This window comes from Emiliania huxleyi, assembly GCF_000372725.1.
Source record: "Emiliania huxleyi CCMP1516 unplaced genomic scaffold EMIHUscaffold_11, whole genome shotgun sequence".
In the NCBI taxonomy this organism is placed as follows: domain Eukaryota; phylum Haptophyta; order Isochrysidales; family Noelaerhabdaceae; genus Emiliania; species Emiliania huxleyi.
Window position 1 is genome coordinate 948510 of NW_005201792.1, and position 25910 is coordinate 974419.

General features: G+C 66.9%; 7 protein-coding genes across 7 annotated transcripts; 5 read left to right on the forward strand and 2 right to left on the reverse strand.

The window, feature by feature from the left end:
* Window positions 1-1929: 1929 nt before the first annotated feature.
* On the forward strand, window positions 1930-4393 carry EMIHUDRAFT_462197 (hypothetical protein; the record flags this gene model as incomplete). Its single annotated transcript, XM_005792019.1, has 4 exons — window positions 1930-3093; window positions 3190-3529; window positions 3679-3968; window positions 4037-4393. The coding sequence occupies 4 exons, from the start codon at window positions 1930-1932 to the stop codon at window positions 4355-4357; spliced, it is 2115 nt and encodes a 704-aa protein (XP_005792076.1). The 3' UTR covers window positions 4358-4393.
* A 113-nt stretch (window positions 4394-4506) lies between these two features.
* On the reverse strand, window positions 4507-5703 carry EMIHUDRAFT_351509 (hypothetical protein). The gene has a single exon (XM_005792020.1). The coding sequence runs from the start codon at window positions 5674-5676 to the stop codon at window positions 4765-4767; it is 912 nt and encodes a 303-aa protein (XP_005792077.1). The 5' UTR covers window positions 5677-5703; the 3' UTR covers window positions 4507-4764.
* A 74-nt stretch (window positions 5704-5777) lies between these two features.
* Window positions 5778-7319, reverse strand: EMIHUDRAFT_420787 (hypothetical protein). Its single transcript, XM_005792021.1, has 3 exons — window positions 6594-7319; window positions 6368-6430; window positions 5778-6264 (listed from the first exon to the last, which is right to left on the reverse strand). Exons 1-3 carry the CDS (start codon window positions 7285-7287, stop codon window positions 5954-5956), a joined length of 1068 nt encoding a protein of 355 aa, XP_005792078.1. The 5' UTR covers window positions 7288-7319; the 3' UTR covers window positions 5778-5953.
* A 508-nt stretch (window positions 7320-7827) lies between these two features.
* On the forward strand, window positions 7828-14976 carry CAV1 (voltage-gated Ca2+ channel, alpha subunit; the record flags this gene model as incomplete). The annotated part of the gene is made up of 12 exons (XM_005792022.1): window positions 7828-9092; window positions 9263-9599; window positions 9675-10106; window positions 10209-10520; window positions 10776-10957; window positions 11084-11133; window positions 11210-13420; window positions 13502-14144; window positions 14269-14290; window positions 14325-14561; window positions 14800-14872; window positions 14951-14976. 12 exons carry the CDS (start codon window positions 7828-7830, stop codon window positions 14974-14976), a joined length of 5790 nt encoding a protein of 1929 aa, XP_005792079.1.
* A 143-nt stretch (window positions 14977-15119) lies between these two features.
* EMIHUDRAFT_200217 (hypothetical protein) lies at window positions 15120-16055 on the forward strand (the record flags this gene model as incomplete). Its single annotated transcript, XM_005792023.1, has 1 exon — window positions 15120-16055. The coding sequence occupies one exon, from the start codon at window positions 15120-15122 to the stop codon at window positions 16053-16055; it is 936 nt and encodes a 311-aa protein (XP_005792080.1).
* Window positions 16056-16937: 882 nt separating this feature from the next.
* On the forward strand, window positions 16938-19743 carry EMIHUDRAFT_448908 (dihydrolipoamide acetyltransferase; the record flags this gene model as incomplete). The annotated part of the gene is made up of 9 exons (XM_005792024.1): window positions 16938-17311; window positions 17549-17593; window positions 17710-17730; window positions 17866-17934; window positions 18200-18250; window positions 18591-18728; window positions 18846-18905; window positions 19029-19401; window positions 19451-19743. The coding sequence occupies exons 1-9, from the start codon at window positions 16970-16972 to the stop codon at window positions 19741-19743; spliced, it is 1392 nt and encodes a 463-aa protein (XP_005792081.1). The 5' UTR covers window positions 16938-16969.
* A 2859-nt stretch (window positions 19744-22602) lies between these two features.
* Window positions 22603-23256, forward strand: EMIHUDRAFT_309164 (hypothetical protein; the record flags this gene model as incomplete). Its single annotated transcript, XM_005792025.1, has 1 exon — window positions 22603-23256. The coding sequence occupies one exon, from the start codon at window positions 22603-22605 to the stop codon at window positions 23254-23256; it is 654 nt and encodes a 217-aa protein (XP_005792082.1).
* Between the last annotated feature and the right edge of the window lie 2654 nt (window positions 23257-25910).

The following is a 25910-nucleotide window of genomic DNA, read 5'->3' on the forward strand; positions in this document are numbered from 1 at the left end:
CAGTGTCTAATGTTGCTTCTCAATCTCCCCAGCTGCCTGCTCATGAGCAGGCAGCACAAGCAGCCACACAAGTCAGCTTTGGGAGCTCTCGGCGACGCCCAATGCGTGCGCCGGTAGGGGGGAGTGTGTGCGCGCGTGTGTGAGCTGTGGATTGTGGCAGGCTGCTGCTGCTGATGGGAAGTGTGCTCTGTGTGTGGCGCTGCGCTGGCGTGTGACGCGCGCGTGCTGTGCGCGTGTGCGTGTTGGATGCGCGTGCGCGTCTGCGTGTGCTGCGCGCGCGCGCCGCCGGTGTGTGCTGTGTGCTGTACTCTGTTGTGCGCCTGTTTGTGCGCTGGGAGGCGCAGGCTTGTCTGGCAGGGCTGCGCGGCGGGCTGCGGCGTGCTGTGGGTGGTCGCGCGCCTGCCTGTTGGTGTGCGGCGGCCGCTCAGCCCGCCCGACCGGGTCGTCGGCGGCCCAGGGCGCGGGCATGCGGTCTGCGCTGCATGTGAGGCTGTGTGCGCGGCTGGCGCGTATGTTTCCGTGCGGCGAGGGACGCGCGTATGTGTTCACGCTGCGGGCGCGGGCGGGCGCGGAGGGCGGCGCGGTCTCACCGCGGTCCGACGCCCGTTGGTCTTCTGCGTGACGAGGGTGGGCGCGCAAAGAGGCCTTGCCGCCATCGCGCCGCGAAGGAAAAAGAATCTTTCAGCGCAGCTGCCACTCAGTACGTGCGCCAACGACGCCTGTGGCGGCTCACTGTCTTCTTGTGTCCAGTCGTCCCAGTCTCTCCGTTCTCCGATTCTCCTCCTTGCCTCACGCGCCTCTTTTGCGGCCGCATCCCTAGCCGCCTTGCACGCTCTGCATCCCCAAAACGCACTCCTCGTGGCGGGGCCCCTCATTCCCCGTTTCTTTCCCCCCTCTAGAATGCGCCTGTGGTGTGCACCGTGTGGCACCCCGACCTGTTGTCTCACCCTGGCTCCCAGGATCGTTTTGGTCGTCACATTGTGACCCCCGACGTCGTCAAATGTCGCTCGTCTGTCCTTCCCCCACTTCCCCCATCTGGCAATCTCATCTTATTGTCCCATGGGTGTTTGAGGCTGGCTACGGCCACTTCCCTTCGCTCCACAGCCGTCCCGCCATCCCTGCTGTGTGCGATCCCGGCCTCACCGTCTTTCGAAGTTGTTCGCAACCCACTCGTGTGCGCTCTCTGGCGTATGTGGTATGTGCCCGTATGTCCGTCGGTCCACTATCTCCCTCTTCTCCGTGTCCTCTGCCGGTCTGCCGCCTCCCTTCTCACTGTGTACATGCACGGCCGAGTTCGTACCGCGTCCCGAATCACCTTCGAGGCGTCCTCCGTGTCGTTATTTCCCAGGTATGCTGTCGCCACCGCGTCGGCGTATGCGTTGCAGGCTATTCCCACGTGCGATGGCACCCACACGAAGACCACCGCCTCTAGCTGCGATCTATAGTGAGCAATCGCCTCTAGGAGACCGCCTCTCTCCCAGTCCCTCAGACCTTCTGGCATCCCTTTGCGGTGCGCATTCTCAATCTGCTCGTGTCGAAGATTTTGCTGAGCCCGTGGTGATGGCTTCGCTGAGCGTCCGTACGCCCATCTTGAGAGAAGCGAGATCAGAGAAACAAGGCGCGCAGCGGCTGGCCTGATCAGTGAGCGGGCGAGCTCCTCAAAAGCCAGGGCGGGCGATTTCTTTTCCCAGGCATAGCGTCGCACAGCTGGCGTCGCAGCGTTTACAGATGAGCTAGCCTGCCTGCAGGCGATGAAACGCTCCCACAGTGGAGGAGACGCGCCTGCGGCGCCGCCCAAAAAGGCGATGATTCAGGTACGCCGCGCGCGCGCATCCCACCAGCCTCGCCACGCCCGCCGGCCGAGTCTCTCCCCTCCTCTGTTTCGGCCAGGCGCAGCAGGGCGCGTCGTCCGCCACGGCCCACGGCAGCATGACTGAGAAGCTGCTGAAGAAGCAGAACGCCAACCTCGCGAGCGCCAAGGCCAACCTGCAGCGCGAGCTGGACGACACCGCCGGGCAGTTGCGGCAGCTGCAGAGCAGGCTCGCGCAGAGAGAGACGGCACTGAGCGTGCTCGACCGGCACTGGGCGCAGCTGGAGCTGCGGCTGGGTGCGGCGAAGCCGCGGCTCGCCGCGGGTGGAGACGCCTCCTCCTCCGCGGCCCTCCCGAGGCAGACGCTGCTCGAGAGCCTCGACAGCGGCGCGCCCGCAGCTGACCTGGACGACGCAACGCGCCGGCGGTGCGAGCTGACGGCGGAGCTGGCCGAGGCGGCGGCTTCCGGGAGTGGCGCGGGTGACGCGGCTGCGAGCGTGCCGCCTGAGACCAGCGCGGTCGTCGCCGAGCTCGCCGTGGCCAAGGACCGAGCGCTGCTGCTGCAGCGCGAGCGCGACGACACCGCTGCGCGGCTCGCGGGCGCACACTCGGAGCTCGAGCAAAAGACCAAGTCGCTCGAGAAGCTGAACGCGGAGGTGAGTAATCTGAAGGCCGCCGGAGGCGGCGGCGGCGCCTCCGCGGCGGCCGCCCCCGAGGCCGCCGCCGCGGCGTCGAGTAGCGACGCCGACTCGGCGACGGCGGCGGCGGTCGCCGCCGCCTCGAGCGCCGAGATGGAGAGACTGCGCTCAGAGGCGGAGGCGGCGAACGAGGAGCGCGCCGCCTTTGAGAAGCTGGCGGAGAGCGCGCGGCGTGAGCTCATCGGCGCGCAGCAGGACGTGCAGCGGCTGCGCGGCGACTTGGACGAGGCGAGGCGGAGGCCGCCGACCGAGGAGCAGATGCGCGCCATGCCTCAATGGAGGCACATGCTCGAGATCGGGGAGCGCGGCAAGCAGTACATGCAGGCGAACGAGCGGCTGCGCGCCGACATGGCCGTCCTCCAGCAGAGGCACCTCGCGGAGCTCGCGCGGCTCGAGGATGTCCGCAGCAGGCTTTACGAGGAGACGCGCGGCGAGGTCGAGAACCTGTCCAAGGCCCTCGCGCAGGCCACGGCCGGACGCGACGCGGCGGCGCACAAGCTGCAGCAGCAGGCGCTCACTCACCGCGGCTTCGAGGAGCGGCTCTCCGAGTCGGAGCGCCTGCTCAACCTCTGGCGACAGGAAGCGGTGCGCCGCACACCCCCGCACCCGCGCCTGTCCACGGAAGCACGCGGCGGCATGCACCAGAGCTGGCTGAGCCTGACTGGCCGCTCGGGGACGCAGGTGCGCCTCAAGAACGAGGCCAGCCGCGAGCGAGCGCGCCTCGCCGAGCTGAGCGGCGCGCGCGACGGCGCCCTCGCCGAGAAGGAGACGCTGCGGCAGAGGGTGCATGCGCTCGAGCTGCGCCTCTCGCAGGCGCCGGCCGCTGACCCGACGGCAGCGGAGGCCAAGCACCAGGACGCGCTGGTGCGGCTCGGCGGCGCCGAGGCGGCCGCGCTCCAGTCGAGCGAGGAGCTGTCCAAGCTGCAGACGGAGAACGACGCGCTCGTCGAGGAGCTCGACTCGATCGCAAAGGCGTTTGACGAGTCGCAGGAGCAGAATGCCAAGCTGCTCAAGACGGCGCGTGCGGGAGCGGCGTCGGGGAGGGGAGAGGCGAGGCGGCTGGAGACCGCGCGTCACGCCGCCCGTAGGTGGAGCTCAAGGAGGAGGCCGCGACGCGGCTGATGCAGGACCGGCTGCGGCATGACCGTTCGACCAGCCTGCTGACGGCAGAGCTCGAGGCGCTGCGCGAGCGGACCGCTGCGGCGGAGCGGCTGGTCGAGCGCGACGCGGAGCACAAGGCGGCGCTCGAGAAGGAGCTGCGGACGGCGCGGGACACGGCCTCCAAGCAGGAGGAGGCGCAGCGGCACGCGGCGGCGTCGCTCGATCGCGCGCAGGCGCAGGCGCTCGAGGCGTCGCGCGAGGCGCAGCAGGCGAGCGCCGCGCTGCAGGCCGAGGCGGACCGTGCGCGGCGCGCGGGCGAGCGGGAGCGGCAGAGCGCGGGCGACGCCGCGGAGGCGCGAGTGGGTGGCGGGGCGGGTACAGCGGCTGGCCGGCGGCCTCTGAGCGCCGCGGGCGGTGAGCGTCGTAGGCGCAGAAGAAGGCCAAGGAGGCGGAGCAGGTGCGGGACACGCTCGAGCGCAAGCTGAAGCGGCTCGAGCGGAGCGGCGCTGGCGCGGCGGCCGAGCCGCGCGGCGGCAGCAACGAGCAGTTGGACTACTACCGCTCGATGGTCAAGTGCCCGCTCTGCAAGAACAGCAACAAGGACACCGTCATCACAAAGTGCGGCCACGCGTTTTGCCGCGACTGCATCGACTCGCGCCTCAGCTTGCGCGAGCGAAAGTGCCCGGGCTGCTCGCAAGTCTTTGACAAGTCGTACGTCAAAGACTTGTGGCTCGAGTACGGTGCCTGATGAGGTGGCGATCTGACGGGGCGCGCGAGGTTTCGGACTCAACCCGCGCTGGTCGTGCGGGAATCGAAAAGCGGAGACTCAAAGACTGAATGAGAGTAAAGCGACACGGTCACGGATGAACGGTGGCGTGTGGGCCCGTTATCCATTTTCCCACGGTTTTATTGTAGCTCGCAGTCGAGCACCGGACACAATCATGCGCTCCACACATAGATCATTGTGATTAGTGTGTCACGCTTTTAGCGGACAGCGCGAACACCCGCCGACGGGGGTGTCTCTTGCGGGACGCGGGAGAGGGGCCCGTCAAACGCCCGTTTCACCGCGGACGCCGGACGGGGACGGTCAAACCCACAACAATGGTTGCTGTCGAGGGTCACGCGCTTTGGCGGGCGAGGACGAAGCGGCTTGGGCTACGCCTTCGCCTTGTCCTCTGTCGCGGACTCGCCAGCCTCCGCCTCTGCCGCCTCCTCGGCCGCCTCCCCCTCCTCTGGTGCTGCCTCGGCATCGACCGTCTGAAGCGCCGCCGCCACGTCCGCCTGCAGCAGCTCGAGGGCGCGGCCCGGCTTCGGCGAGCAAACCATCCTCCCGCCGCCCGCCGCGACCGCGGTCGAGCCCGCCTCTTCCGCAAGGCGCAGCGCCTCGGCGGCATCGGCAGCCCTCCCAGCGGCGAGAAGCGCGCGCCCCACGGCGAGAAACACGTCCGGCTTGAGCGGGGCGCGGTCCTCGACCGCTTGCTGCAGCGCCGAGAGCGCGAGCGAGGGGTCGGGCGCGCCCGCCGCGAGTCGGCGGAGCGCGAGCCGCTGCACGCCGCCCGGCGCTGGGGCGAACGGCTCCAGCACGGACGGCAGCAGCCGCGACAGCGCTGCGAGCTGCTCCCACGCTCCGTCGTCAGCGAGAGCGCGCACGGCCGCCGCGAGCGGCTTTGGCTGCTCGAGGAAAAGTTGAAGTCGCCGCCGCCGCTGCAGCACATCGAGAAGGGCGTCCCAGCTGCGCGTGCGGCAGAGCGCGGCGATCAGACCGACCTGCTGCCACCGCCGGATAGAGACCTGCGCGTCCACGTACGCCGAGAACGCCTCAACCAGCCTGTCCGCCTCGGCTCGCTCCTCCGTTGCGAGGATGATCTGGTTGAGCCACTTGCGCGGCGGCCGCCGCCAGCGATCGCCCCGATTGCTCGTGCGGAACCGCTCCGCAATCTTGTCGGCCACCGCCGGTGCGCTGACCTTTGGCGCGGCAACCGCCGCCGCTGCCGGTGCCGGTGCCGGCGCCGCTACCGCGCAGAGCGCGCGAGACGAGCGGAGCGCGAGGCCACGTCCGCGGAGCATTGTCCACAGAGTGGTCCCGGCGCCTGTGTCGCGCGCGGCCGCAAGCCTCTTCACACGCAACTTCCTTTCTTTCCCCCCCCCGCCCGAAACACTCACGCAATAACGAGCGACCGAGTACATGCGCCAGCCCGCCACCCACAAACGCGAACGTACACCCGAGGGCACTCTTCCCCACACCACGCGAGTGATTTGCCGATTTCTGCAGATCCCTGCAGCCGGTTCCTGCAGCCGCCGCACGCCCACCAGCAAGACGACATGTCCCGCCGCCCCGCGCCTCCTAACTTGATGGCGGCGACGCGCGGGCGGCCTCGGAGCGCACCGACTCCGAGAAGTCCTCCGGGGAGTCAACGTCGCAGCGGTGGTGCAGGTTGTCGCTCAGCGACGGCCCCGACGGAAAAGGAGGCAAGTCGCTCTCCTCCTTTGCGTTGAGGAGCCCGGACCGCTCCGGCCCGTCGGAGCGGAGCGGCGCCTGCTGGTAGAGCGCGCCTCCGGCGAGGCAGACGAGGAGCGACGCGATGCCTGCGGCGGATGCGTGCTGGTCCCACATCAGCGTGTTGACGAGCACTGTGAGCATCTTGTTGAGCACTCCTGCGGCGGGGCGGGGAGGGAGGCGGCGGGGCGGCGGAGGGAGGGGTGAGGCGCGGGGGGGCGGGGCGGGGAGGGGCGTCGCCCGCGGCCGCATCGGGCGCGCCGATGATGGTGTAGCTCGTCGCCGAGATGAGCGACTGGCACTTGAAGCCGGCGTATGAGATGCCTATCAATCGGAGTACTTTCCATATGCCCGCGGCGCGGGCCGTCGTCCGGGCTGGGAGGGGCCGGCTGAAGCGGCTGGGCGCGGGTCGTGCTCGTCGCGTCGGGCCGGGCGCGGGCGTGGGGCCGGCCGTGCTGCTGGGAGCCCAGACAGGGGAGGGGCGCACCGAGCCCCACCACACACGAGGCGGCTAGCCACAGCAGTCCGCGCGTCGTCCACTCGACAGCTTGCAGCTTGTCAACCTCGCCGCCGAGGAGGCCGAAGAGGAGGGTGGGGAGCATCGAGAGGGTGTTGTTGTACTGCACCGCCGTCCAGCTCGACACGCCGAGCCCCGACACGAGGTACTTTCCGTACGTCAGGTTGAAGATCAGAAAGCAGAGCCAGACGACGACCCAAACGTAGGCGCGCAGCCCGCTCACCGCAAAGGACTTGTCGTTGAGGACGTACGAGAGGGCGCCCGCCACGATGATGCCCATCGCGAGGCACGAGCGCAAGGAGGGCAAGTCCCGCCCGTGGAACACATAGTCAAACACGGCCACGGCGAGCGGCGCGATGGTGCGAAAGACGATCACCGTCTCGACGTTGGTCGTCATCAGCACCCGCATGTTGGTCCACGTGCCGGCTGCGAAGCCGAAGACGTAGATGGAAAAGTGCATCAGCTTTCGAGAGTCAAAGCTGTCCACCTCGATAAAGTTGGCCATGTGCGCCACCTTGACTGCCAACGCCGTGGCCGCGAATTGCGCAAAGGTGACAAAGGCGGGCGCGCGGATGTGGGCGACGGCGAGCTTGTTGACGATGAGCATGGACGACGAGCACGCACAGTAGAGGCCCACAGCCATCACAGTGCTGGAGGGCTTCATGGTGTCAAGTTGAACGACCTGCACGTCTCTCCCTCCTCCTCCTGACTGAGGCACGACGCCGTAAGTTACGCCAGAGTTTCTTTTCGCACGACGACTCGGAGCGGGCGGGACAAGCGCACTGGCACTAACACAGGTACACTAAGAATTGAAACACGCACAGGCGCGGAGGGGGCGGGGTGCGCGCTGTCTCTATTTCTGCGCGTATAACTTCTTCTTTTTTTCTTATATTTACGAAGAAGAAGAGAGCCACATTTCTTGTTGGCTTCTAAAAAAAACAGGGTTTTACGATCGGTGTAAAATGGAGCTAAAAAAATGAGAGCTCTGTGTCTTCCTTTGCCAACAACATACCTACAACTAAAAAAAGCGCGCGTATCGCGTCATTGCGAGCGACAGCGCCAGGAGGCCAGCGCGGGCACCACAGGACGTATTTTCTTCTCAATAACAAGGCTGTGAATGCACAAAAAACATTCAGTTTCGCCCTTGGCGAGCGAGCCGCCTCGCGGCCGACACTTCACGTCTGGCCACCCGCGTAACGATGCAATGATGACGGCGGAACTCCAGTCGACGGTCGAGTCGGAGCCGAGCGACCAGACCTCGGATTCAGAGTCGCTGTGCGTGGACGGGCCGCCTGCATGCGAGGCGGCGCCGGCGGGAGCCCAGCGGCAGGGCACAGCCCTCTTTGATGAGGCGCTGCGGCGGGCGCGCACGGCCTCCTTGGCGGAGGACCAGCAGCCCTACGCGCAGGTGGTATATTGGTGCGTCGGCCGCGCCGCTCCGGTGCGACGCCACTGCATCGCGATGCTGCAGTCGCCGTGGTTTGACCGGACCATCATGCTGCTCATTGGGATCAACACGCTCCTGCTGATCTGCGTGCCCGCGGCGAGCAAGTGGCAGTACTGGGCGCACCGCGAGCTCGTGCTCAACGCCACCACCCCAGGCGGCTGCGGCCCCGACGACCCTTGGCTCGAGGGCAACCACGGCGGGCCTGGCTACTGGGACGAGCTGCGGCGGTACGACCGGCAGGCGGACGAGCTGTACTACGTGGAGGTGATCTTCCTCGCGCTCTTCATGTTCGAGATGCTGGTCAAGATGATCGCGATGGGCTTCGTCCTCGAGCGGCGCTCGTACCTCCGCGACGCGTGGAACTGGCTCGACATGATAGTCGTCGTGACGGGGCTGCTCGACCTGACTGGCGCGATGGTCGCGATGACGTGGCTCAAGCTGTTCCGCACGCTCCGGCCGCTGCGCGCCATCAACCGGGTCCGCAAGCTCAAGGCGCTCGTCCAGACCGTCCTCCAGTCCATGCCGCAGCTCTGCCGCGTCTTTGGCGTCCTCGTCTTCATGCTCGTCTTCTTTGGCATTCTCGGGCTGCACCTCTTCCAGGGCCACCTGCGCCACGGCTGCTTCTACCTCGAGGGCGGCGAGTGGGTGGCGACGGGCGCCGTGTGCGACGCCATGTGCAAATGGGACGCCCGCACCGGCGAGCTCGACGGCGCGTGCGGCTCGCTCGGCAACCGCACAAAGGGCCGCGGGTACGACAGCTGGGAGATGACCTGGACGTGCATGCCCGGGCAGCAGTGCCTCTGCGCGGGTTCGGCGGCCGACGAGGCGGCGTGCGCGTGGGACGACAACCCGAACACGGGCATCAACCACTTCGACAACATCGGCTGGTCGATGGTGACCATCTTCCAGTCCATCACGCTCGAGGGGTGGGTGGACGTGATGTACTCGCTCTGCGACGGAGGCAACGAGCTCGGCATGCCCGGCGTCGCCATCGCGTTCCAGGCGAGCGCGGCCACGCTGCCGTCGCGAAGCCCTCCCCGCCGGGCGCCGCCCGCCCCTCACTCCCTAAGCGCACTCCCTCGGCCAGGTCTGCACCGTCCTCTTCGGCGCGATGATCATCATGCACCCCTCCGCCTCGGTGCAGCGCGCGGCCGCTCTCGGTCCCCTCAGGCTCGCCTGGGCTTCGCTGTAGGAACCTCTTCCTCGTCGTCCTCACCGACAACTTTGCCATGGCCGACGAGAACCGCATGGCTGAGGCGGGCGCCAAGCTGGCCGAAGCAGCCGCTGCACAGGGCGGTGGCCAGCCGGCGCTCGGCTCCTCCGCGGTGCCGGCGGAGGACGCTGCGCCGGGTGCGCCTGTGGATGCGGGCGCGGACCCGCTCGGCGGCTTGGACGCGGCCGCAGCCCCTCTTCCCACTCTCGCGGCTGCACCCGCCGCGGCTCCGCCAACCACGCCGAGGTGGCGCCGTCGGTGGCTGGCGCTCGCGTCCTCGCGCGGCCTGGACAGGGTCATCATCGCGTGCATCTGCGTCAACATGGCGGCGGCGAGGAGCGCGCGCGCGGGGCGCCTCGCGGCCTGCTCACCCGACGCCTCGCGCGCATAGGTCGTGATGATGATGGAGTTCTCCCCGGCCGAGCCCGTCGACTGCGCGGGCGGCACTTCGGCGACGGGGTACATGTGGCCCGCGTACTACTGGAGCCTGTTCGGCCTCAACTCGGCCTTCACCCTCGTCTTCATCTGCGAGTGCGTCATCAAGCTCCTCGGCTTTGGCGTGCGCCGCTACTTCCGCGACGGGTGGAACGCCTTCGACTTCCTGGTGGTGGTCGTCGCGTCCGTCGAGCTCGCTTTCGAGGTGCTCTCGTGGCTCAACGTCTTCGACTCGAACATACCCGGCCTGTCCGCGCTGCGGGCGCTGCGAGTGCTGCGGATGCTCAAGATGCTAAAGTCGATCGACAGCATCCGCAAGACCGTGTCGACGCTGCTCCGCTCCTTCGCCTCAGTCGTCTACCTGCTGCTGCTGCTGATGCTCTTCATCGTGCGCCCTCCCACCGCCACGGCGCCGCCCCTGCCCCCAGCCCCCGCCTGAGGCGGCGGCGCGCGGCGCACGTAGGTCATCTTCTCCCTCTTCGGGATGGAGCTCTTCGCCGGCTACTACCCGCGGCCCTGGTTCAACCAGAACTGGACCTCCACCAACTACCCGTGCGCGTTCGACGAGATGAAGACGACCTGGGCAGACGACGACCCCTACCCCGCGTGCAACTTTGACACCTTCTTCGGCGCGGTGCTCTCGATCTTTGTGGTCCTCTCGGGCGAGAACTGGAACGAGATTTACTACGACCAGCACGCGGCGACGTACCAGTCGACCTTCCCCGGCGTCTTCTTCCCGACCTTCTTCTTCCTCCTCCTCTTCGTCGTCGCAAACCTCATCCTGTTCAACCTCTTCATCGCCGTGCTGCTCGTCAACATGGAGCAGGACGAGGACGAGGACGAGGACGAGGGCGAGGGCGAGAGCGGAAAGGGCGGCGAGAGCAGCAGCCGCGACCACCAGGGAGCCGATAGCGGCGCTCGCGCGCGCGGTGCGGGCGGCGACGGCGGCGAGGGTGCAGCGCGGGGCAGACAGGGCGACGCGTGCGCTCGCGCCGACGGGGGCAGCGTCGCGCCGGGTGGCAGAGACGTCGGCATCGAGGGCGAGCCGCTCACGAAGGAGCGGCTCGCCGAGTGCAGAGGGGCGTTCGCGTTGCACGACGAAGATGGCGACGGCATCGTCACGGCAGCCGAGCTGGGCGCTGTGATGCGCTCGCTGGGCCGGGACCCGACCGAGGCGGAGCTGCAGGACATGATCAGCGAGGTGGACGGCGACGGCGACGGTTGCGTGGACTTTGCCGAGTTTTGCACGCTCATGGCGCAAAACTGGGACGGCGGCGGCGGCGGCGGTGGTGGCGAGGACAGCCAAGGCGGCGGGGACGAGGCCGCGGTTTACTCGCGCGAGCGTCCCGCCGCGCCACCAATCAGCTCGACCCCGCGGGCCATGACGTTCGACTTTGGCGAGTACCGCGTGGAAGGTGCCGCCGCGCCCCTCTCCATCAAGCTGCTGCCGCCCCGGCCAGCGCCCGACCCCCGCTTGCCGTGCGCGTGCAGGCAGCCCGCTCGAGTCGGAGGGAGAGAGCACGGCGGCCTCCGAGCTGCCGGCCGGCAAGCGCCTGCCACCGCCTGACGACCCCTCGCCCGACCGCTCGCTGCTTCTCTTCTCGTGGCGCAGCCCGATCCGGCGCGGCGCGGCCCGCCTGGTCTGGCACCCGAGGTTCGAGCACGCCATCCTCGTGCTCATCATCGTCTCCTCCGTCCTGATCGGCCTCGACTGGCCGGGCTGGCACCGCGACTTTTGGCTCAAGCAGGCGATCAGCTACGCGGACATCGTGTGCGGCTCCGCGTTCATGCTCGAGTGCCTGCTCAAGGTCGTCACGCTCGGCTTTGTCTACTCGCGCGACCCGCGCTTCAAGGCCTACCTCAGCAGCGGCTGGAACCGGCTCGACTTCTTCGTCGTCTGCATCACCATCGTCAGCCTCGGCACCGCCAGCCTCCGCGAGGTAGCCGCCATCCGCGCGCTGCGCGCCTTCCGCGCGCTCCGGCCGCTGCGGCTCGTCGCTCGGCTGGAGAGCATGCGCGTGGTCGTGGCGACGCTCTTCCGGACGCTCCCCAAGCTGCCGCAGTTCGGGGTGGTGTTCCTCGGCTTCCAGGTCCTCTTTGCGATCGTGTTTGTGCAAATGTTCGGCGGCCGGCTCGGGTACTGCCTCGACCCCGCGTACGCCACCGGCGCGTGGCAGCCGTACGAGCTCATGTCCGACAGGGTGGTGCCCGGGTACGTTAGCAGCACCGGGAGGAACGACTACGACGAGTGCATGGCCCTCCCCAAGTACAACCTCACTCGGTTCGACTCGCTGGGCGAGCGGCTCACCGACAAGGAGGACTGGGCAGAGACGTACCGCCTCTTCACCGAGTTCCCGCAGTGGACCAACCCGAGCTTTGGCAACTTTGACAACCTGGGGACGGCGATGCTGCTGCTCTTCGAGGTGGCGGCGCTCGAGGGGTGGCCCGACGTCATGTTCGCCGTCATGGGGGCCGACGCGGCGCAGAAGTACGTCTCGCCGTACTGGCTGACGACAAAGCAGGCGGACGGCAAGCTGCTGACGCCCAACGGGGAGGAGGAGCACGACACGCTGCCCTGGCTGACCGCCTTCCTGTTCGTGCTGTGGATCGTCCTCGGCTGCTTTGTGCTGCTCAACATGGTCATCGGCGTCGTGCTCGACTCGTTCAACCGCATGCAGCAGGAGAACGAGGGGCTCGCGATGATGACCGACGCGCAGAGCGACTGGGTCAAGGCGCAAAAGGAGATCATCGCCAAGCGGCCGCTCAAGAAGCCGAGCCCGCCGAGGCAGGCCTGGCGGCTGCCCTACTTCCGGCTCGTCTGCTCCGACGCGTTTGACCTCGTCGTCATGGCGGTGATCGTGGTCAACACCATCTTCATGATGGTCGACATCTACGAGCCGAACTCGCCAAGCACGCTGCAGAGCCTCTGGAGGCTCGGCTTCATCTCGAACTGCGTCTTCTTTGGCCTCTACTCCCTCGAGATGCTCCTCAAGTGGATGGGGCTCGGGCTGCGGCAGTACTTCAAAGACGCGTGGAACGTCTTTGACTTTTCCCTGGTCATCATCACCGCCGTCGACATCGCCTTCGCGTCGATGCAGACGGAGCTCCCCATCCCCGGCGGCGTGCTGCGGGTCGTGCGGCTCCTTCGCGTGGTGCGCGTGCTCCGGCTGCTGAAGCGCGCCAAGCAGCTGCAGACCATCATCGCGACGGTGCGCGTGTCGATGCCGGGGTTGCGCAACATCGGCCTGCTCATGTGCCTGCTCATGTACATCTTTGCGATCTTCTTCACCCAGCTGTACTGGGCCACCAACTACACGCCCGGCAACTTTGGACAGACAACGTGCACGGCGCCGAACGCATCGGCCGCCGCCGCCGAGCCGTGCGACACCTCTTTTGACAACAAAGCCTCAGGCGCTGGCACTCTCGCCGGCCCTGGCACTCTCGCCCGGCCCGGCACAGCGGGCGCACCGGCTGACTCCGAGCGCCTTCCCATCGCAGGCGCGCCCGTTGCCTTCAACGCCGACGTCCGGGAGGCGCTGCCACAGAATCTGCCGTGCTCCTACTTCCGGCAAGTCAACGGCGAGGTGTGCGCCGCAGACGAGGCGCCCTACTATTTCAGCTCCGCCGACTCGAACTGGGGCGAGTCGCTCAACCGGCACGCAAACTTCCAGAGCCTGTCCATCGCCTTCCTCACCCTCTTCCGTTGCGCCACGGGCGAGCCCTCTCGCCGCAGGAGGCGCGACCTGTGAAGAGCGCCACTTCACCGCTCCTCGCCGCCGGCAGGCGAGTCGTTCAACCTGATCATGCACGACCTCTTCCCCCCCGACTGGGGCGACAACATGCTGCGCTGCTGCCCCACGTGCGGCCCCGTCGTCGACTACGAGGGCGGGGAGCCCGTCGTGCTCTCGTCGTGCGGCGCCGGGTGGGGCGCGAGCACAGGCGTCCTCGAGACGCTCCTCGCCGTGAGCCTCTTCTTCCTCTACTACGTGCTGCTGGGGTACGTCATCCTGAACGGGCTCTTCATCGGGGTGATCGTCGACAACTTTACAAACATCGGCTCCGACAACAGCGACGTCACCCTGCGCGACATCGAGGCCTTCCGCACGGTCTGGCTGCGGTACGACGAGAAGGGCTCCTTCGTCGTGTCGTCGCAGAACCTGCTCGCCATCCTGCAGCAGCTGCCGCAGCCGCTCGGCGTGGGAGACCGCACCCGCTCGCGCGCCGACCTGCTCGCGCTGCTCGCCGAGCTCAACATCCCGGACCACGGCGGCTACATCCACTTCAACGAGACGCTGACCGCCCTCTCGCAGCGCGCCTTTTGCGAGCGGCTCAACCACGAGCGGCTCGCCCGCCGGCAGGCAGCGGCGGCCCCCAACGGGCGATCGGGCTGCGGCGGAGGCGGCCCTGAGCGGCGGACCGCGTGCCCGTAGGAGCGCGGCCTCGAGGACGACGGCGTCCGGCTGCAACGCATCGAGGTGCCCGTGTGCGAGGCGACGACGGTGGTGCGGCGGAAGCTCACCCGCATGCCGGCGCCCTCCGCTGCGCGCGAGGGGCAGCGGCCCCGAGGGCGCGGTGCTGTGAGGGGCTGCGGTCGGCCACACGGTAGGTGCTCTCGAAGATCGAGAAGCCGACGCACTCGGCGCTCACAAACTACCTCGTCTCGCTGCTGCAGTCGCGTTGGCGGAGCTATGCGATGCGCAGGCTGTACGAGGACGAGACTGCGGACGCGGGCCACTCGCAGGAGGAGGCGGTGGCGCGGCTGCTGCAGGCGCACGACCGGCTCGTCCAAAGCGAGGACAGGCTGGCGGCGCTCGAGCAGCAGCGAGCGCACCGCGCGATGGCGGTGCCGGCGCAGCGGCGAGGAGAGGATACGATCATTGTCTGAGAGAGAGAGAGAGAGAGAGAGAGAGAGAGAGAGAGAGAGAGACTCGGGGAGCAGCCAGAGTACAGTACGCACGACAGACCCACTGGAAGAGTAGAGTAGGAACTAGGAAAGATGACTTGTTTTGGTCCTACATGAACTTGGAGCACTTTTGCAGAGTACGTATATACACACAAACACAGCGTCAGACAAACGATAGGGACTCCTGCGCGTCTTTCGTTGCCCGAAAGAAGAAAAAGTTTCCACCTTCACGCTCCCGGGGCCCGCCCAGGGTTCCGGCTCCTAGCCGGATAGGGGGTCTGTTGCCACTGACTCGCGCCAAAACGCCCTACCTACCTACCTATCCCCAGGCCGCGCAGCGAAGCGAAAAAGATAAAAAAAATAGTACCTACCTATTGCAGGGCCCTTTTGGGCGAAACAAGACCAACCTACCTACCTATCTCGCTGGGAGGGGCCCCCTGGGCCAGCCAGTGGCACAGACCCCCTATCCGGCTAGGAGCCGGCCCAGGACCGCACAGGATGTGGCTTCGGTCGAAGACGTTGGCGAGGCCTGCGGCACGATCCAGATTCTCGTCGTCGAGCGGCAGGCGCGCCAGACCAGCCATATGCGCCGTACAGCTCCGGCCGAGGACCGAGTGCTCCGCCGAGCAGCTCGAGCGGTGGCTCTGTGAGGGCCGTGCCCTCCTCGAGAAGAGTCTGCGATCCCGGCGGCCAGCCGACTCGGTGCCGACCAGCGCCATCATCGGCGAGGCCTCCTGCCACAGCCGCTCCTGCTACCAGTGGATCCATATCCCATCGGGGGATGTGAGCGCGCCGAGCACAGTAGCCATTGTGTTCACGCGCAACGACGACCTCCACCTCTGGCGGTCGTCCACGGAGCGCCAGGCCTGGCTGGATCGCGGCGCCGGGCTCGCGAGGGACGGCGCGTCGCTGCTAGTCGACGCCGAGAAGATCACGCTGCAGCGTGATGACGGCAGTTTGGGCGGCTGGTTGCCCGCCGACGGCAGCGGCACCGCCGAGCAGCCCCTCCCACCGCCGCCGTCGTGGAAGGTGGCGGCCACGGTGCTGCTGCCGATGTTTTGCGTGCAGGAGCTCAACCGCGCCGCCATCCTGCCTGCACTCGCGACGACCGAGGTGTGGGCGGCGCTGCCACCGACGGTGCAGATGTTCTCCGCGTGCTCTTGGACGGCGGGCATAGTCACCGTGCTCCTCCTGCCGCGCGCGCGCCGCCTGATGGAGCGCATCGGGTTCATCGGTGGCGCGCGAGGCTGCCCCAATGCCGCCGGACTCGCCCGCAGCGGCGGCACTCTGGCCCTGCTCTACGGCGGCGTGGTCGCATTCGGCATTGCGGCGAGCGAGGTCACTGGCGCAACAGGAGCACCGTACAGGTGGGACGCTGCGCGCAACCGGGAAAAGGCACAGCAACAGCAGGGCGCCAGCGAGTACGCGCGATGACACTCGCACATCGATCCGACGTGAGCGGGATCCGGCCGGGGCGGGTAAATTGTGCGCGTTTTTTAACCGAGTCGGTTACGCATATACGGGTTTTCGCTTCATCATAAGTATTATAAGATGCCGCACTTTTGTTCTACGCCGCGTCCTCCTCGCACTCGAAGCACACGTCGTGAATGGCGTGCCGAAAGCTGGCGTGGCCCTCCCGCCGCATGTAGAGGCGGAAGTAGCGCGAGGGCGAGAGGTCCGCCGGCAGAGGCTGCCGTGTTGGCGCGCGCAGCCCGCGCAGCCCGCGCACGTGCGCCACCGTCCGCCACGGCCCTCGCGGCGACGCGGCTCTCTGGAGGGTGACGCGTGCGCCGCCGACGGTGGAGGCGGTGCCGAGGAGGGAGAGCGCCCGTGGCGCGGCTGCGCGGCCGAGGTCGAGCACCAGCCACTTGTCGTGCGACATGCGCTCCATCCGCTCGCCGCCCGGCACCAGCCAATACGTGGACGCATCGCCGTCGGCGGCCCGCTCGGGCGCGTAGCCGGTGAGGTTGTGCGAGGCGGAAATCACGGCCGGCCGCACGAGAGCCGGCTCCGCCGGCTGCTCCTGCGAGCGCTGCGCCGCGCCGCGCGCAAAGAGGCGAGAGGCGTGGCAGGCGGCGGTCGCGCACGCAAGCAGCAGGACGAGGAAACGCGGCATACACATACACACGTTTATGTGCGTGTGTATAGTCGAGTATAGTCCTCGGGTTTCAGCGCACGGCGTGCTTTCTTTTGCTAAACTGGACACAGAGCTCACACAAATTCACAGTGGGTTAGCGTTGGCTGCTTTCTTAGTCTGATGCTGCGTCCCCAAAGAAAAATTCGGTGGAATCGCACGGCTTCGATCTCAGTGGCCTGCTCGCGGCTCTCCCCTCCCGTGGTCTCCAGGCATGCTCTTCTCGCTGGCCTGTAGCGTGCCGCTGGGCCTGCAGTGTGCGCCAGGTGCGCGCTCCGTCGCAGGCCTGCCCTTTGGCGGCTTCGCCCGCTCGAGCGCCGATCTCGTTGTGCGGCGAGCTCCGCCTCCTGGCATGGAGGTGAAGCAGTCGACAATCACGATGCCCGCGCTGTCGTCGACGATGACCGAGGGCAAGATTTCGAGCTGGCTGATGGGTGTGGGCGACAAGGTGGACGCGGGAGACATGGTGCTCGTCGTCGAGTCTGACAAGGCCGACATGGACGTCGAGTCGTATGAGGAGGGCTACATTGCAAAGATCCTCGTCGGCGAGGGCGAGGCGAGCGCTCATCCACGGCCCAATGCGCCATCCTCACCTGCACGCATGCGCTCATCCCCTCTTCTCCGCCGGTCTCGCGCTGCGCGCCGCCGGTTCTGCCACCGCCGCCGCCGCCGCCACCGCCACCGCCACTGCTGCCGCCGCCGCTGCCGCCGCAGCCGCCGCGCAGCATCCGGAGCCTCCGCCGCCGCCGCCGCCGCAGCCCGCTGTGCTTGAGCCGGCGCCGTGTCCCGACAGACGGCCGACGTTGGTGCGCCGGTCGCAATCATCGTCGAGAACGAGGTGCGTGCGGCCCGGGAGACGGCCGACTGACCCCTGGCCACATCCCGCCCCACCCCGCCCCACCCCCACCCCACTCGTCCCGTCGCCCACCGTGCCCACTCCCCCCCCACCTCAAGGCGGACATCGCCTCGGTCTCGGTGGGCAGCGGCGCACCCGCAGCTGCCGCCGCGCCCGCCGCCGCCGCGCCCGCCGCCGCCGCGCCCGCCGCCGCGCCCGCTTCCGACGTCGACGCGATTCCGGTGATGATGCCGGCGCTGTCGTCGACGATGAAGGAGGGCAAGATATCGAGCTGGCTGGTGGGCGTGGGCGACAAGGTGGACGCGGGCGACATGCTTCTCGTCGTCGAGTCCGACAAGGCGAGCCTCTCCCAGACTCTGCCCTCTCCCAGACTCTCCCCTCTCCCAGACTCTCCCCTCTCCCAGCCTCTCCCCTCTCCCAGACTCGCCCCTCTCCCAGCCTCTCCCCGCTCCCATCCTCTGCCCTCTCCCAGACTGCCCGCTCCCAGACTCTGCCCTCTCCTAGTCTCCCCTCCCGCCGCCGCCGCATCTGCTCCAAGGCATCACCGCCGCCCGCCCGCAATGAGCCGCGCGCCCCGCGCCTCCGCAGGCGGACATGGACGTCGAGTCCTTTGAGGACGGCTACGTCGCAAAGATCCTCGTCGGCGAGGGCGAGGCGAGCCTCCGTGGCCGCCGCCGTCCTCCGCCTCTGCTGCTCTCCACACCGCTTGCACTCCCCGCCGCTGCTGCAGTCCCCACGGCGCCCTCGGCGCGCGCAGCTTGCAGCCACCAACCCCCTCCCCTCCCTTCCGCCTCGCCAGGTCGCCACCGTCGGCGCGCCCGTCGCGCTGCTCGCCCGCACAGAGGACGAGATCGCCGCTGTCGCCGCGTCGGGCGGTGGTGCCGTCGCCGCCGCGCCGGCGCAGGCCGCTGCCGCGCCCGCCGCGCCCGCGCCCGCCGTCACGGTCGGCTCCGGCTCGGGCTACACGTCGGCCAACAAGATGGCGACCCCCGCCGCCAAGAAGCTCGCCAAGTCCAAGGGCCTCAAGTGGGAGCAGATCCCTGGCTCGGGCAACTTCGGGCGCGTCACCGTCGACGACGTCCTCGTCGCTGCGGGCGAGGCACCGAAGGCGGCGCCCGTGCCCGCGCCCGCCGCCGCCCCCGCCGCCGCCGCACCCGCCGCCGCCCCCGCCGCCGCCCCCGCCGGCGGCCGCGTCGTCGCGTCGCCCTTCGCCCGCTCGCTCGCCGAGTCGAAGGGCGTCGACCTCTCGACTGTGGTCGGCACCGGCCCGGACGGACGCATCGTCGCCGAGGATGTGGAGAAGGCGGCGGCGTCGCCCGCCGCCGCGGGCGCGGCGGCCGCGCCGGCGGCCAAGGCGAGCTCCGCCGCGCCCGCCGCGCCCGCGCCCGCCGGCGTGGTCCCGATGACGGGCATGCAGAAGGCGGTAGTCAAGAACATGGCGTGGGCCGACAGTGTGCCGACGTACACGGTCTCGCGGCAGATCGTGACGGACGACTTCGACGCGCTGTACGCGCAGCTCAAGCCCAAGGGCGTCACCGTCTCTGCGATGCTCGCCAAGGCGGTCGGCCTCGCGCTCGCCAAGCACCCGATCATGAACTCGAACTACGTCGAGGACGGAATCAGCTACAACTCGGACATCAACGTGGCGATGGCGGTGGCGATGCCCGACGGCGGGCTCATCACGCCGGTGCTCAAGAATGCCGACACGACCGACATCTACTCGCTCGGCCGCGCGTGGAAGGACCTGGTCCCGCGCGCGATGGAGGGCGCGCGCTCTCCGCCGACGCCTTGTCCGACCCTTCTCTGACTCCTCCGACCCGCCGCCGAGCCCTCGCACAGGGAAGCTGTCGGCCGACGAGTTCTCGACGGGCACCTTCACAATCTCCAATCTGGGCATGTTCGGCGTCTCGCAGTTCGTGTCCATCCTGCCGCCGAACACGGGCGCCATCCTCGCGGTGGCCGCCTCGGCGCCGACGGCGGTGCTGCAGAAGAACGGCATGATGGGCATGGCAAAGGTGATGACGGTGACCATCACGTGCGACCACCGCAACATCTACGGCGCCGACGCGGCCAAGTTCCTCAAGGACCTGGCGCGCATCATCGAGGAGGAGCCGCAGTCGCTGCTCTTCTAGTGCCCTAGTCTAGTCGCCCTCGGGCCACGCGCGCGGGCAGTGGAGGAGCCGCGGCGTACGCGCGGGCGAGGTTGTCGCTCCGCCGGGCGGGCAGCCCGGACACAACGGGGTGGCCTCTCTCGCAACGTCCTCGCCGTGCCGCGGTCTCCAAACTTGCCGCGCCTCGGGGGGCGTGCTCTGTTCATGGGGACGTTGAGAGGGGGCGGGGGGGGGGGGGGGGTAGACACTCACACGGGGGTTCTCGGGGAAGACACGATCAGTGTGACGCACGCGGCCACGCCACGACCCAAAATCTTCTTTCTTTTTTTGCACAATCCACAAACCGCCACGGCCCGCACACGGCCCAGCGCCCACGGCCCACGCGCACACACAGGTTGTGCCACAAGGCGGGGGCGCGAATTCTTTTGTGGCGGTGACTGTCTCCACTTCACTCTTCACACTTCAGTCCTGGCGAGTAGAGGCCCCGCCCACCCAGGGTACCCCTCCGAGGGACCCATTGGGAGATTGGGTTGGCGGTTGCTCGCCGGGCTCTGCTCCAAGAGACCTGCCTCGAGGGCTCGCCGGGCTCTGCTCCAAGAGGCGAGTAGCAGTAGGGGGGCGAGGGGCGAGTACCGAGTAGGGGGGCGGGCGAGTAGGAGTGTAGGAGGCGAGTAGGAAGCGAGTAGGGGGCGAGTAGGAGGCGAGTAGGAGGCGAGTAGGAGGGCGAGTAGGAGGCGAGTAGGAGGTGAGTGCTAGGGCGAGTAGGAGGCGAGTAGGAGGCGAGAAGGAGGCGAGTAGGACGGCGAGTACGGGTAGGAGGCGGTGAGACCCAGTTTCTCCGGCCCGTGTGTCAAGCGATCAACTCACTCGCGGCCCAAGTGTGACGTGGCAGTGCATACACACGATGTCGCCGCCGAGCCTTCCCCTCGCTCTGCTTGCACTCCTTGCATGTTTTTCGCCAGCGGCGTCGCTCACCGTGGCGGTCACGGGTGCCACAGGAAACGTCGGCCGTGCAGCCGTCCAGCGCCTGGTTGCTGACGGAGACTGCGCCCGGATATTACTCAGGCACGAGGTGACCTCTGGCAGCGCCGTCCCGCCGGCGGCGGACGCGGATTCGTCGGCTGTCGCCTCGTACCTAGTCGGGCTTCCGGGCGTCGAGGCCGTCCGCGGCGACATCAACGACCCCGCATCGCTGCGGGACCTCCTCGTCGGCTGTGACGCGGTGATCGCGGCGCACGGCGCTCGACGCACACGCAAGCTGTCCGACTTTTGGCGCGACCCGACGCACGACCCGGCCCACGCCAAGAATGTCAACTACGAGGGGATGAAGTCGCTCCTCGCGGCTGCCGCCGGTAGCGGCACGTGCAAGCGGGTCGTGCGCATTACCGGGAAGGGCGAGACGCCGTGGTCGTTCTTTTCCATCTTGCTCAACGGCCTCGGCGGGATGGCAAAGGCGTGGAACTACGAGGGCGAGCGCCTGATGCGTGCTTGCAGCGTGGACTACACCATCGTGCGGCCGGGTGTGATGTCGGCGAGGGCGGAGCTGCCTCCGAGCTCGCTCGCCCTGGCCGACAACGGCGGCGACCTGAAGGTGACGCCGATCCCGCCGGGCGCCATCGCCGACCTCTGCGTCGACTGTCTCCGGACGCCGAACGCCGCGCGAGCGACGCTGACCGCGATGCGCTCCGCCGAGCCGGGCGCGGGGTCGGGCTCGTGGGGGCAGCTCCTCGCGGGCGTGAGGCCCGACCGACGCGCCTTCCGATCCGACCTCCTCGAGGCGCACCAGACGGCAGTGCGCGTCGGCGGCACCGCCCTCGCCCTCGCCGGCCTCGCCCTTGCCTCCGCCGCGGCGCTCGCAGTCAAGGCGGCGCTGAGCGCCGTGCTTCCCGCCGTGCTCGCGTGGCCGCTCCCCGCCCGGCTGGCGGCGGCGGGGGGGCTGCTGGCAGTGGGGCTTCTGAAGTAGTGGCTAGTGGTAGTGCCGGGGGCGCGCGCCGCCGGCCGAGAGCGGCGCAAGTGGCAAGTCCAAGTGCGCCGGCGCGCAGAGTCCCCGCACACGCGTCGAGAGTTTTGGACTCGGAGTGGAGCAGATGCGGGCTTTGTGTGAGAGACGGATCATGTTTGGGGGGTCAACGTGTTTGTTATTTATCGCACGGAAGTAAAGATATATTACTTTTTGTTATTTATCGCACGGCCGAGCCTTTCAGCACTCAGCAGCTCCACAAACGGGGTGCAGTTTACGTCAGCGCGGCATGATAAAATCGGGATCGATAGATTGCCGCCAGTCTATTTCCGGGCGGCCTTCCTCTTGGGCCCCTGCCGGTGCTTGTGGCGGCCATGCGTTCGGCAGTAGTTGTAGTTGATCTTGCCGCGCCGCACGATGTAGCAGTCCTCGCAGCGCCGGCGTACAGACGACTTCACCTTCATCCACCTCCGCGCGAACGCCGCTTGCAGTCCGCCGAGCGGCGGCTGCGCCAGCGCTGCGAGCGGCGCCGTGGCCTTCGGCGCGACGAGAGACCTGGCAGCGGCGAACACGCCGAACATTTAGTGGCTCGGCAGCCAGCGAGAAAAGAAAAAGGGGGCAAGGCAGGCCTTCCCATCCCTCTCTTTTTTCACCACACAGGGAATTAAAGGAGAGGAGTGTGGTGCTAGCCGTCACCCCTCTGTGTCTTGATTTGCCAACAACATACCTAAAACCCTCGGGTGTCTACCTCTTCCTATCTCTCATTGCAGTCTCTCGCCAATTCAGAGGGAGAATCCTTATCAACTGGTCGGCCGCCATGTGGGCCTCCGGGCCTGCTGCGGCGGCGCGGCCTGTTGAGGCCGGGCTCGGCCCGGCCCGCGACGGCTGGCCGCCGACGCGCGCTCGCGCTGCTCGTCAAAATGGCGGCGGTGTCGATTGCGGCGACGGTCGTTCAGTCGTTCAGCGCTCAGGCGTCTGTCGTCTGTCGACTGTTGTCGCATTTCGCACACGAGCGCGCCGCGCGACCCGCGTCGCTCCGCGAGGGCATGAGCCTTCCGCGATTCGATCCCGCAGCCAAAAGCTGCTCGCTCGAACCGCGGCCGACTCTGCCATCGCGGCTGCAGCTGTTGAGCGCTCCAGAAGACTGGTGCCTGATATGCTGCCTCCCTGCGGATGCTGCCGGCGAGCCTGGCGGTCCGCTGGACTACAAGGAAGTGTTGACTCGATGCCCCCCCGCAATCTTCTACCCCCACGAATCGGAACGCGAATGTGACAGGACCATCGGGTCCTTCGGCCACCAAAGCGAGATCACCCGAGAGCAGCTGAGTCTGCCTCTGGGGGCCTCGCCTCCGTCTCCTTCAGGCATTCGTGGCATCCTATGGGTCGTCCAGAGTATCGACCTCTGGCGAGTCAGCCGCGGTCACTTGATGACCCCCATCAAGTACAGCGATCGCCATCTCGCTGGCCTCTCCGCAAGGCCCCCCGACCGCGTCGAACTCAACAGCGCGGGCTCTCTCGGCTACGGGACCACCCCTGTGTCAGTGTGCCTTGTGGTTGCGAGAGACTGCCAGTGAGAAGCTGGAGGCAGGTCGCTAGACTGAGATGAGACCGCCAGTGGAGTTGGGAGCCCACCGTGCACCGCGCTGCGAGCCTGTCGTGTCCCTTGTCAGGAGCAGGAGAGCCCCACCTGTGCCCCTGATCGTCCTTCCAAAATCCTGCTCGTGCAGGTGTGGACCCTTTCCTCCTCGTTTGGGGTTGTCTGTTTTCTTTCTTTCTTTCTGGGACCGGCCCCAGCTTCGGCTGAGGGCTGACAGCTGCCGAGCCCAAATCACTGTGAGAGTCGTGACTTGTTGGTTTTCAAAAAATGCAAAAAATCTCTCCCCAATTCTACAAAACAAAACAAATCCCCCAATTCTCGAAAAGCGACCTTCATACTCCCTTAATGTGGGTAAACCATAGTAGCGTGCACGCTACTATGAACAGAGAAACCCATAAAAGTCGCCGCTGCAGTCCACGACGAGCCAGCCTGCTGCCGGCTCGCACGGCAGCCTCTTCCTCTCGACCAGCCTCAACTTCCGTACAGTCAACATTTTGTCGCTGCGTGCTCGTGGCGAGCTGTGGCGGCGGTCGAAGTTGGCCCAGATTCGACGACGAGCGCCGGACGATAGTAGTGTCTCTGTTCGCCCTGTGCATGTCAGGCCAGGCTGCAGCAGGGTACTACCATCGTGCTGCCCTGTTGCAGCCTGACTTTTCCCACTGTGCACAGTCGCCAGAGCACCACCACCGCCCGGCATCGTGTCACGGCGAGCTCCTTCTGCGCCCGCTCGCGAGGCTCTCGCGCTGGCACACTTTGGACATCTTCTGCTCGCGTTCGGCGAGCTCTTCTCCGCACTCCTGCCACGGCGCCGTCACCAGACACCTTCTGGCCGGCCTGAGCCGCGCGGGGTCGCCGGCGGGGGCAACGCGTCGACCTCTCTCTCTGGTGCACCACGGGCTGCGACGGCTGCTGGCAGCGTGCGCGAGGAGGCAGTGTGCCGGCACAGTCGAGCTGGAGCATCGGGTTCTTGATGCTTGTGGGGTCAAGTTTGACCTTATGTGGTATAATATGCAACAATAATGCTCTGTTATCTCCCGGCTTTTTGAGATATGATCCCTCAAAGTCGAATTATGGTTTACTGGTGACCATAGTAGTGTCTGGCCTGTTTGCGTTTCTTCAAACGAATCCTTCAAAGTCTCGACAATCACCAAGCTGCTTATGTGGCACCGCAGAGGCTCCCTTGGGGATGCTTGAGGCCACCCCAACCACTCACGAAGCCGTACGTGGACGAATTCAAATCTACTTTTATGGTTTACCTACATTAAGGGAGTACACAAATAAACACGTACCCGGGTATGCCGCCTCGCGGACGCGGTCTTCTCACTCTCGTCATTCTCTCTCCTGCCATTTCATCCTCTGACTCATCGCTCTCCTCGGCCTCGTTCTGCGACGCCGGCGCTGCCTGCCTGCCGATCCCTTGCTCTCGCTCGGCCGTTCTCTCGCCTCTCGGCGTAACTCGAAACTCCGCTCTCCTTCCTCGCAGCGACCAGCGTAATTTGGCCCCTCGAGTGAGTGAGTTCGAGCTCTCCTCGCGCAAGGACCACATTTCTGACTCCCACTCCGATCGCCAAGTCATGTCGTTGCTCAGGTCCACTCTCGTTTCGCTCTCTTGCCCGCAACCCGATACCGATCAAGCGATCATCCGGCCCGCTGGGTGCGCTTCTTAGCTCCCCGGCCCTGGATGTGAGGCTGATGACTGCACTCCAAGTGCTCCAAGTTTCCAGCACTTGTACGTTGTACCTCTCAACGCACCACGGTCGGTGCTAGGGTCGATGTTGGCGCTGGGGTTCCCTTCGGGTATATCGTGACAGGACGACGGATTACCACTGGCGCGTCGTCCTCCGTTCGTCTTCCGATCGATTCGTCTTCCGACTCTTCCTTTCGGCGGCTTTAATAAATAAACAAAACGGACACACCAAACAAGGGGCGGGAGAAGTCCCCACCTGCACGAGCAGGATCTTGTAAGGACGATCAGGGACACAGGGGAACGGGAGTGGGGAAAAAGAAGAAAGAAATAGCCCTCCAAGTGCTCCAAGACAACCCAAGGGAGGGATGGGAGGACGGCACGCCGCCACCACACAGGGATTTTAAGGAGAGGAGTGTGATGCGCTAGCCGTCGCCCACCCTTGGGCGTCCGCCTCTTCCTATCTCTCCTCGCAGTCTCTCGCCGATTCTCGCTGCAACCTTCATGCCACCTCGCGGTCGTCCCACTCTCGTCGTTCTCCCTCCTGTCGTTTCCTCCTCTGTCGCGTGTCGCTCTCGTCTGCCTCGTCCTGCGACGCCGCCGCCGCCTGCCTATCCCTAGCTTGCTCTCGCGGCTTCTCCCGCCTTTCGGCGCAACTCTGCCCTCCTCGCGCGGCATATTTTTTGGCCCCTCGAGTTTATCGAGCTCTCCTCGCGCAAGGACGACTCTTCTGACGCCCACTGCTATCATTTGCCACCCAGTCATATCGTTGCTCAGGTCCACTCTCTCTTCGAACACTTGTACCTAGACTTGTACCTCCACCGCGATGATGTTGCTTGTTGGCGCTGGGGTCCCCTTCGGGTGCATCGTTACAGCTGACGACGGGATTACCACAGGTGTGTCGCCCTCCTCTGGTTCTTCTTCCTCGGCTTCCTCCCGTTCGGCGT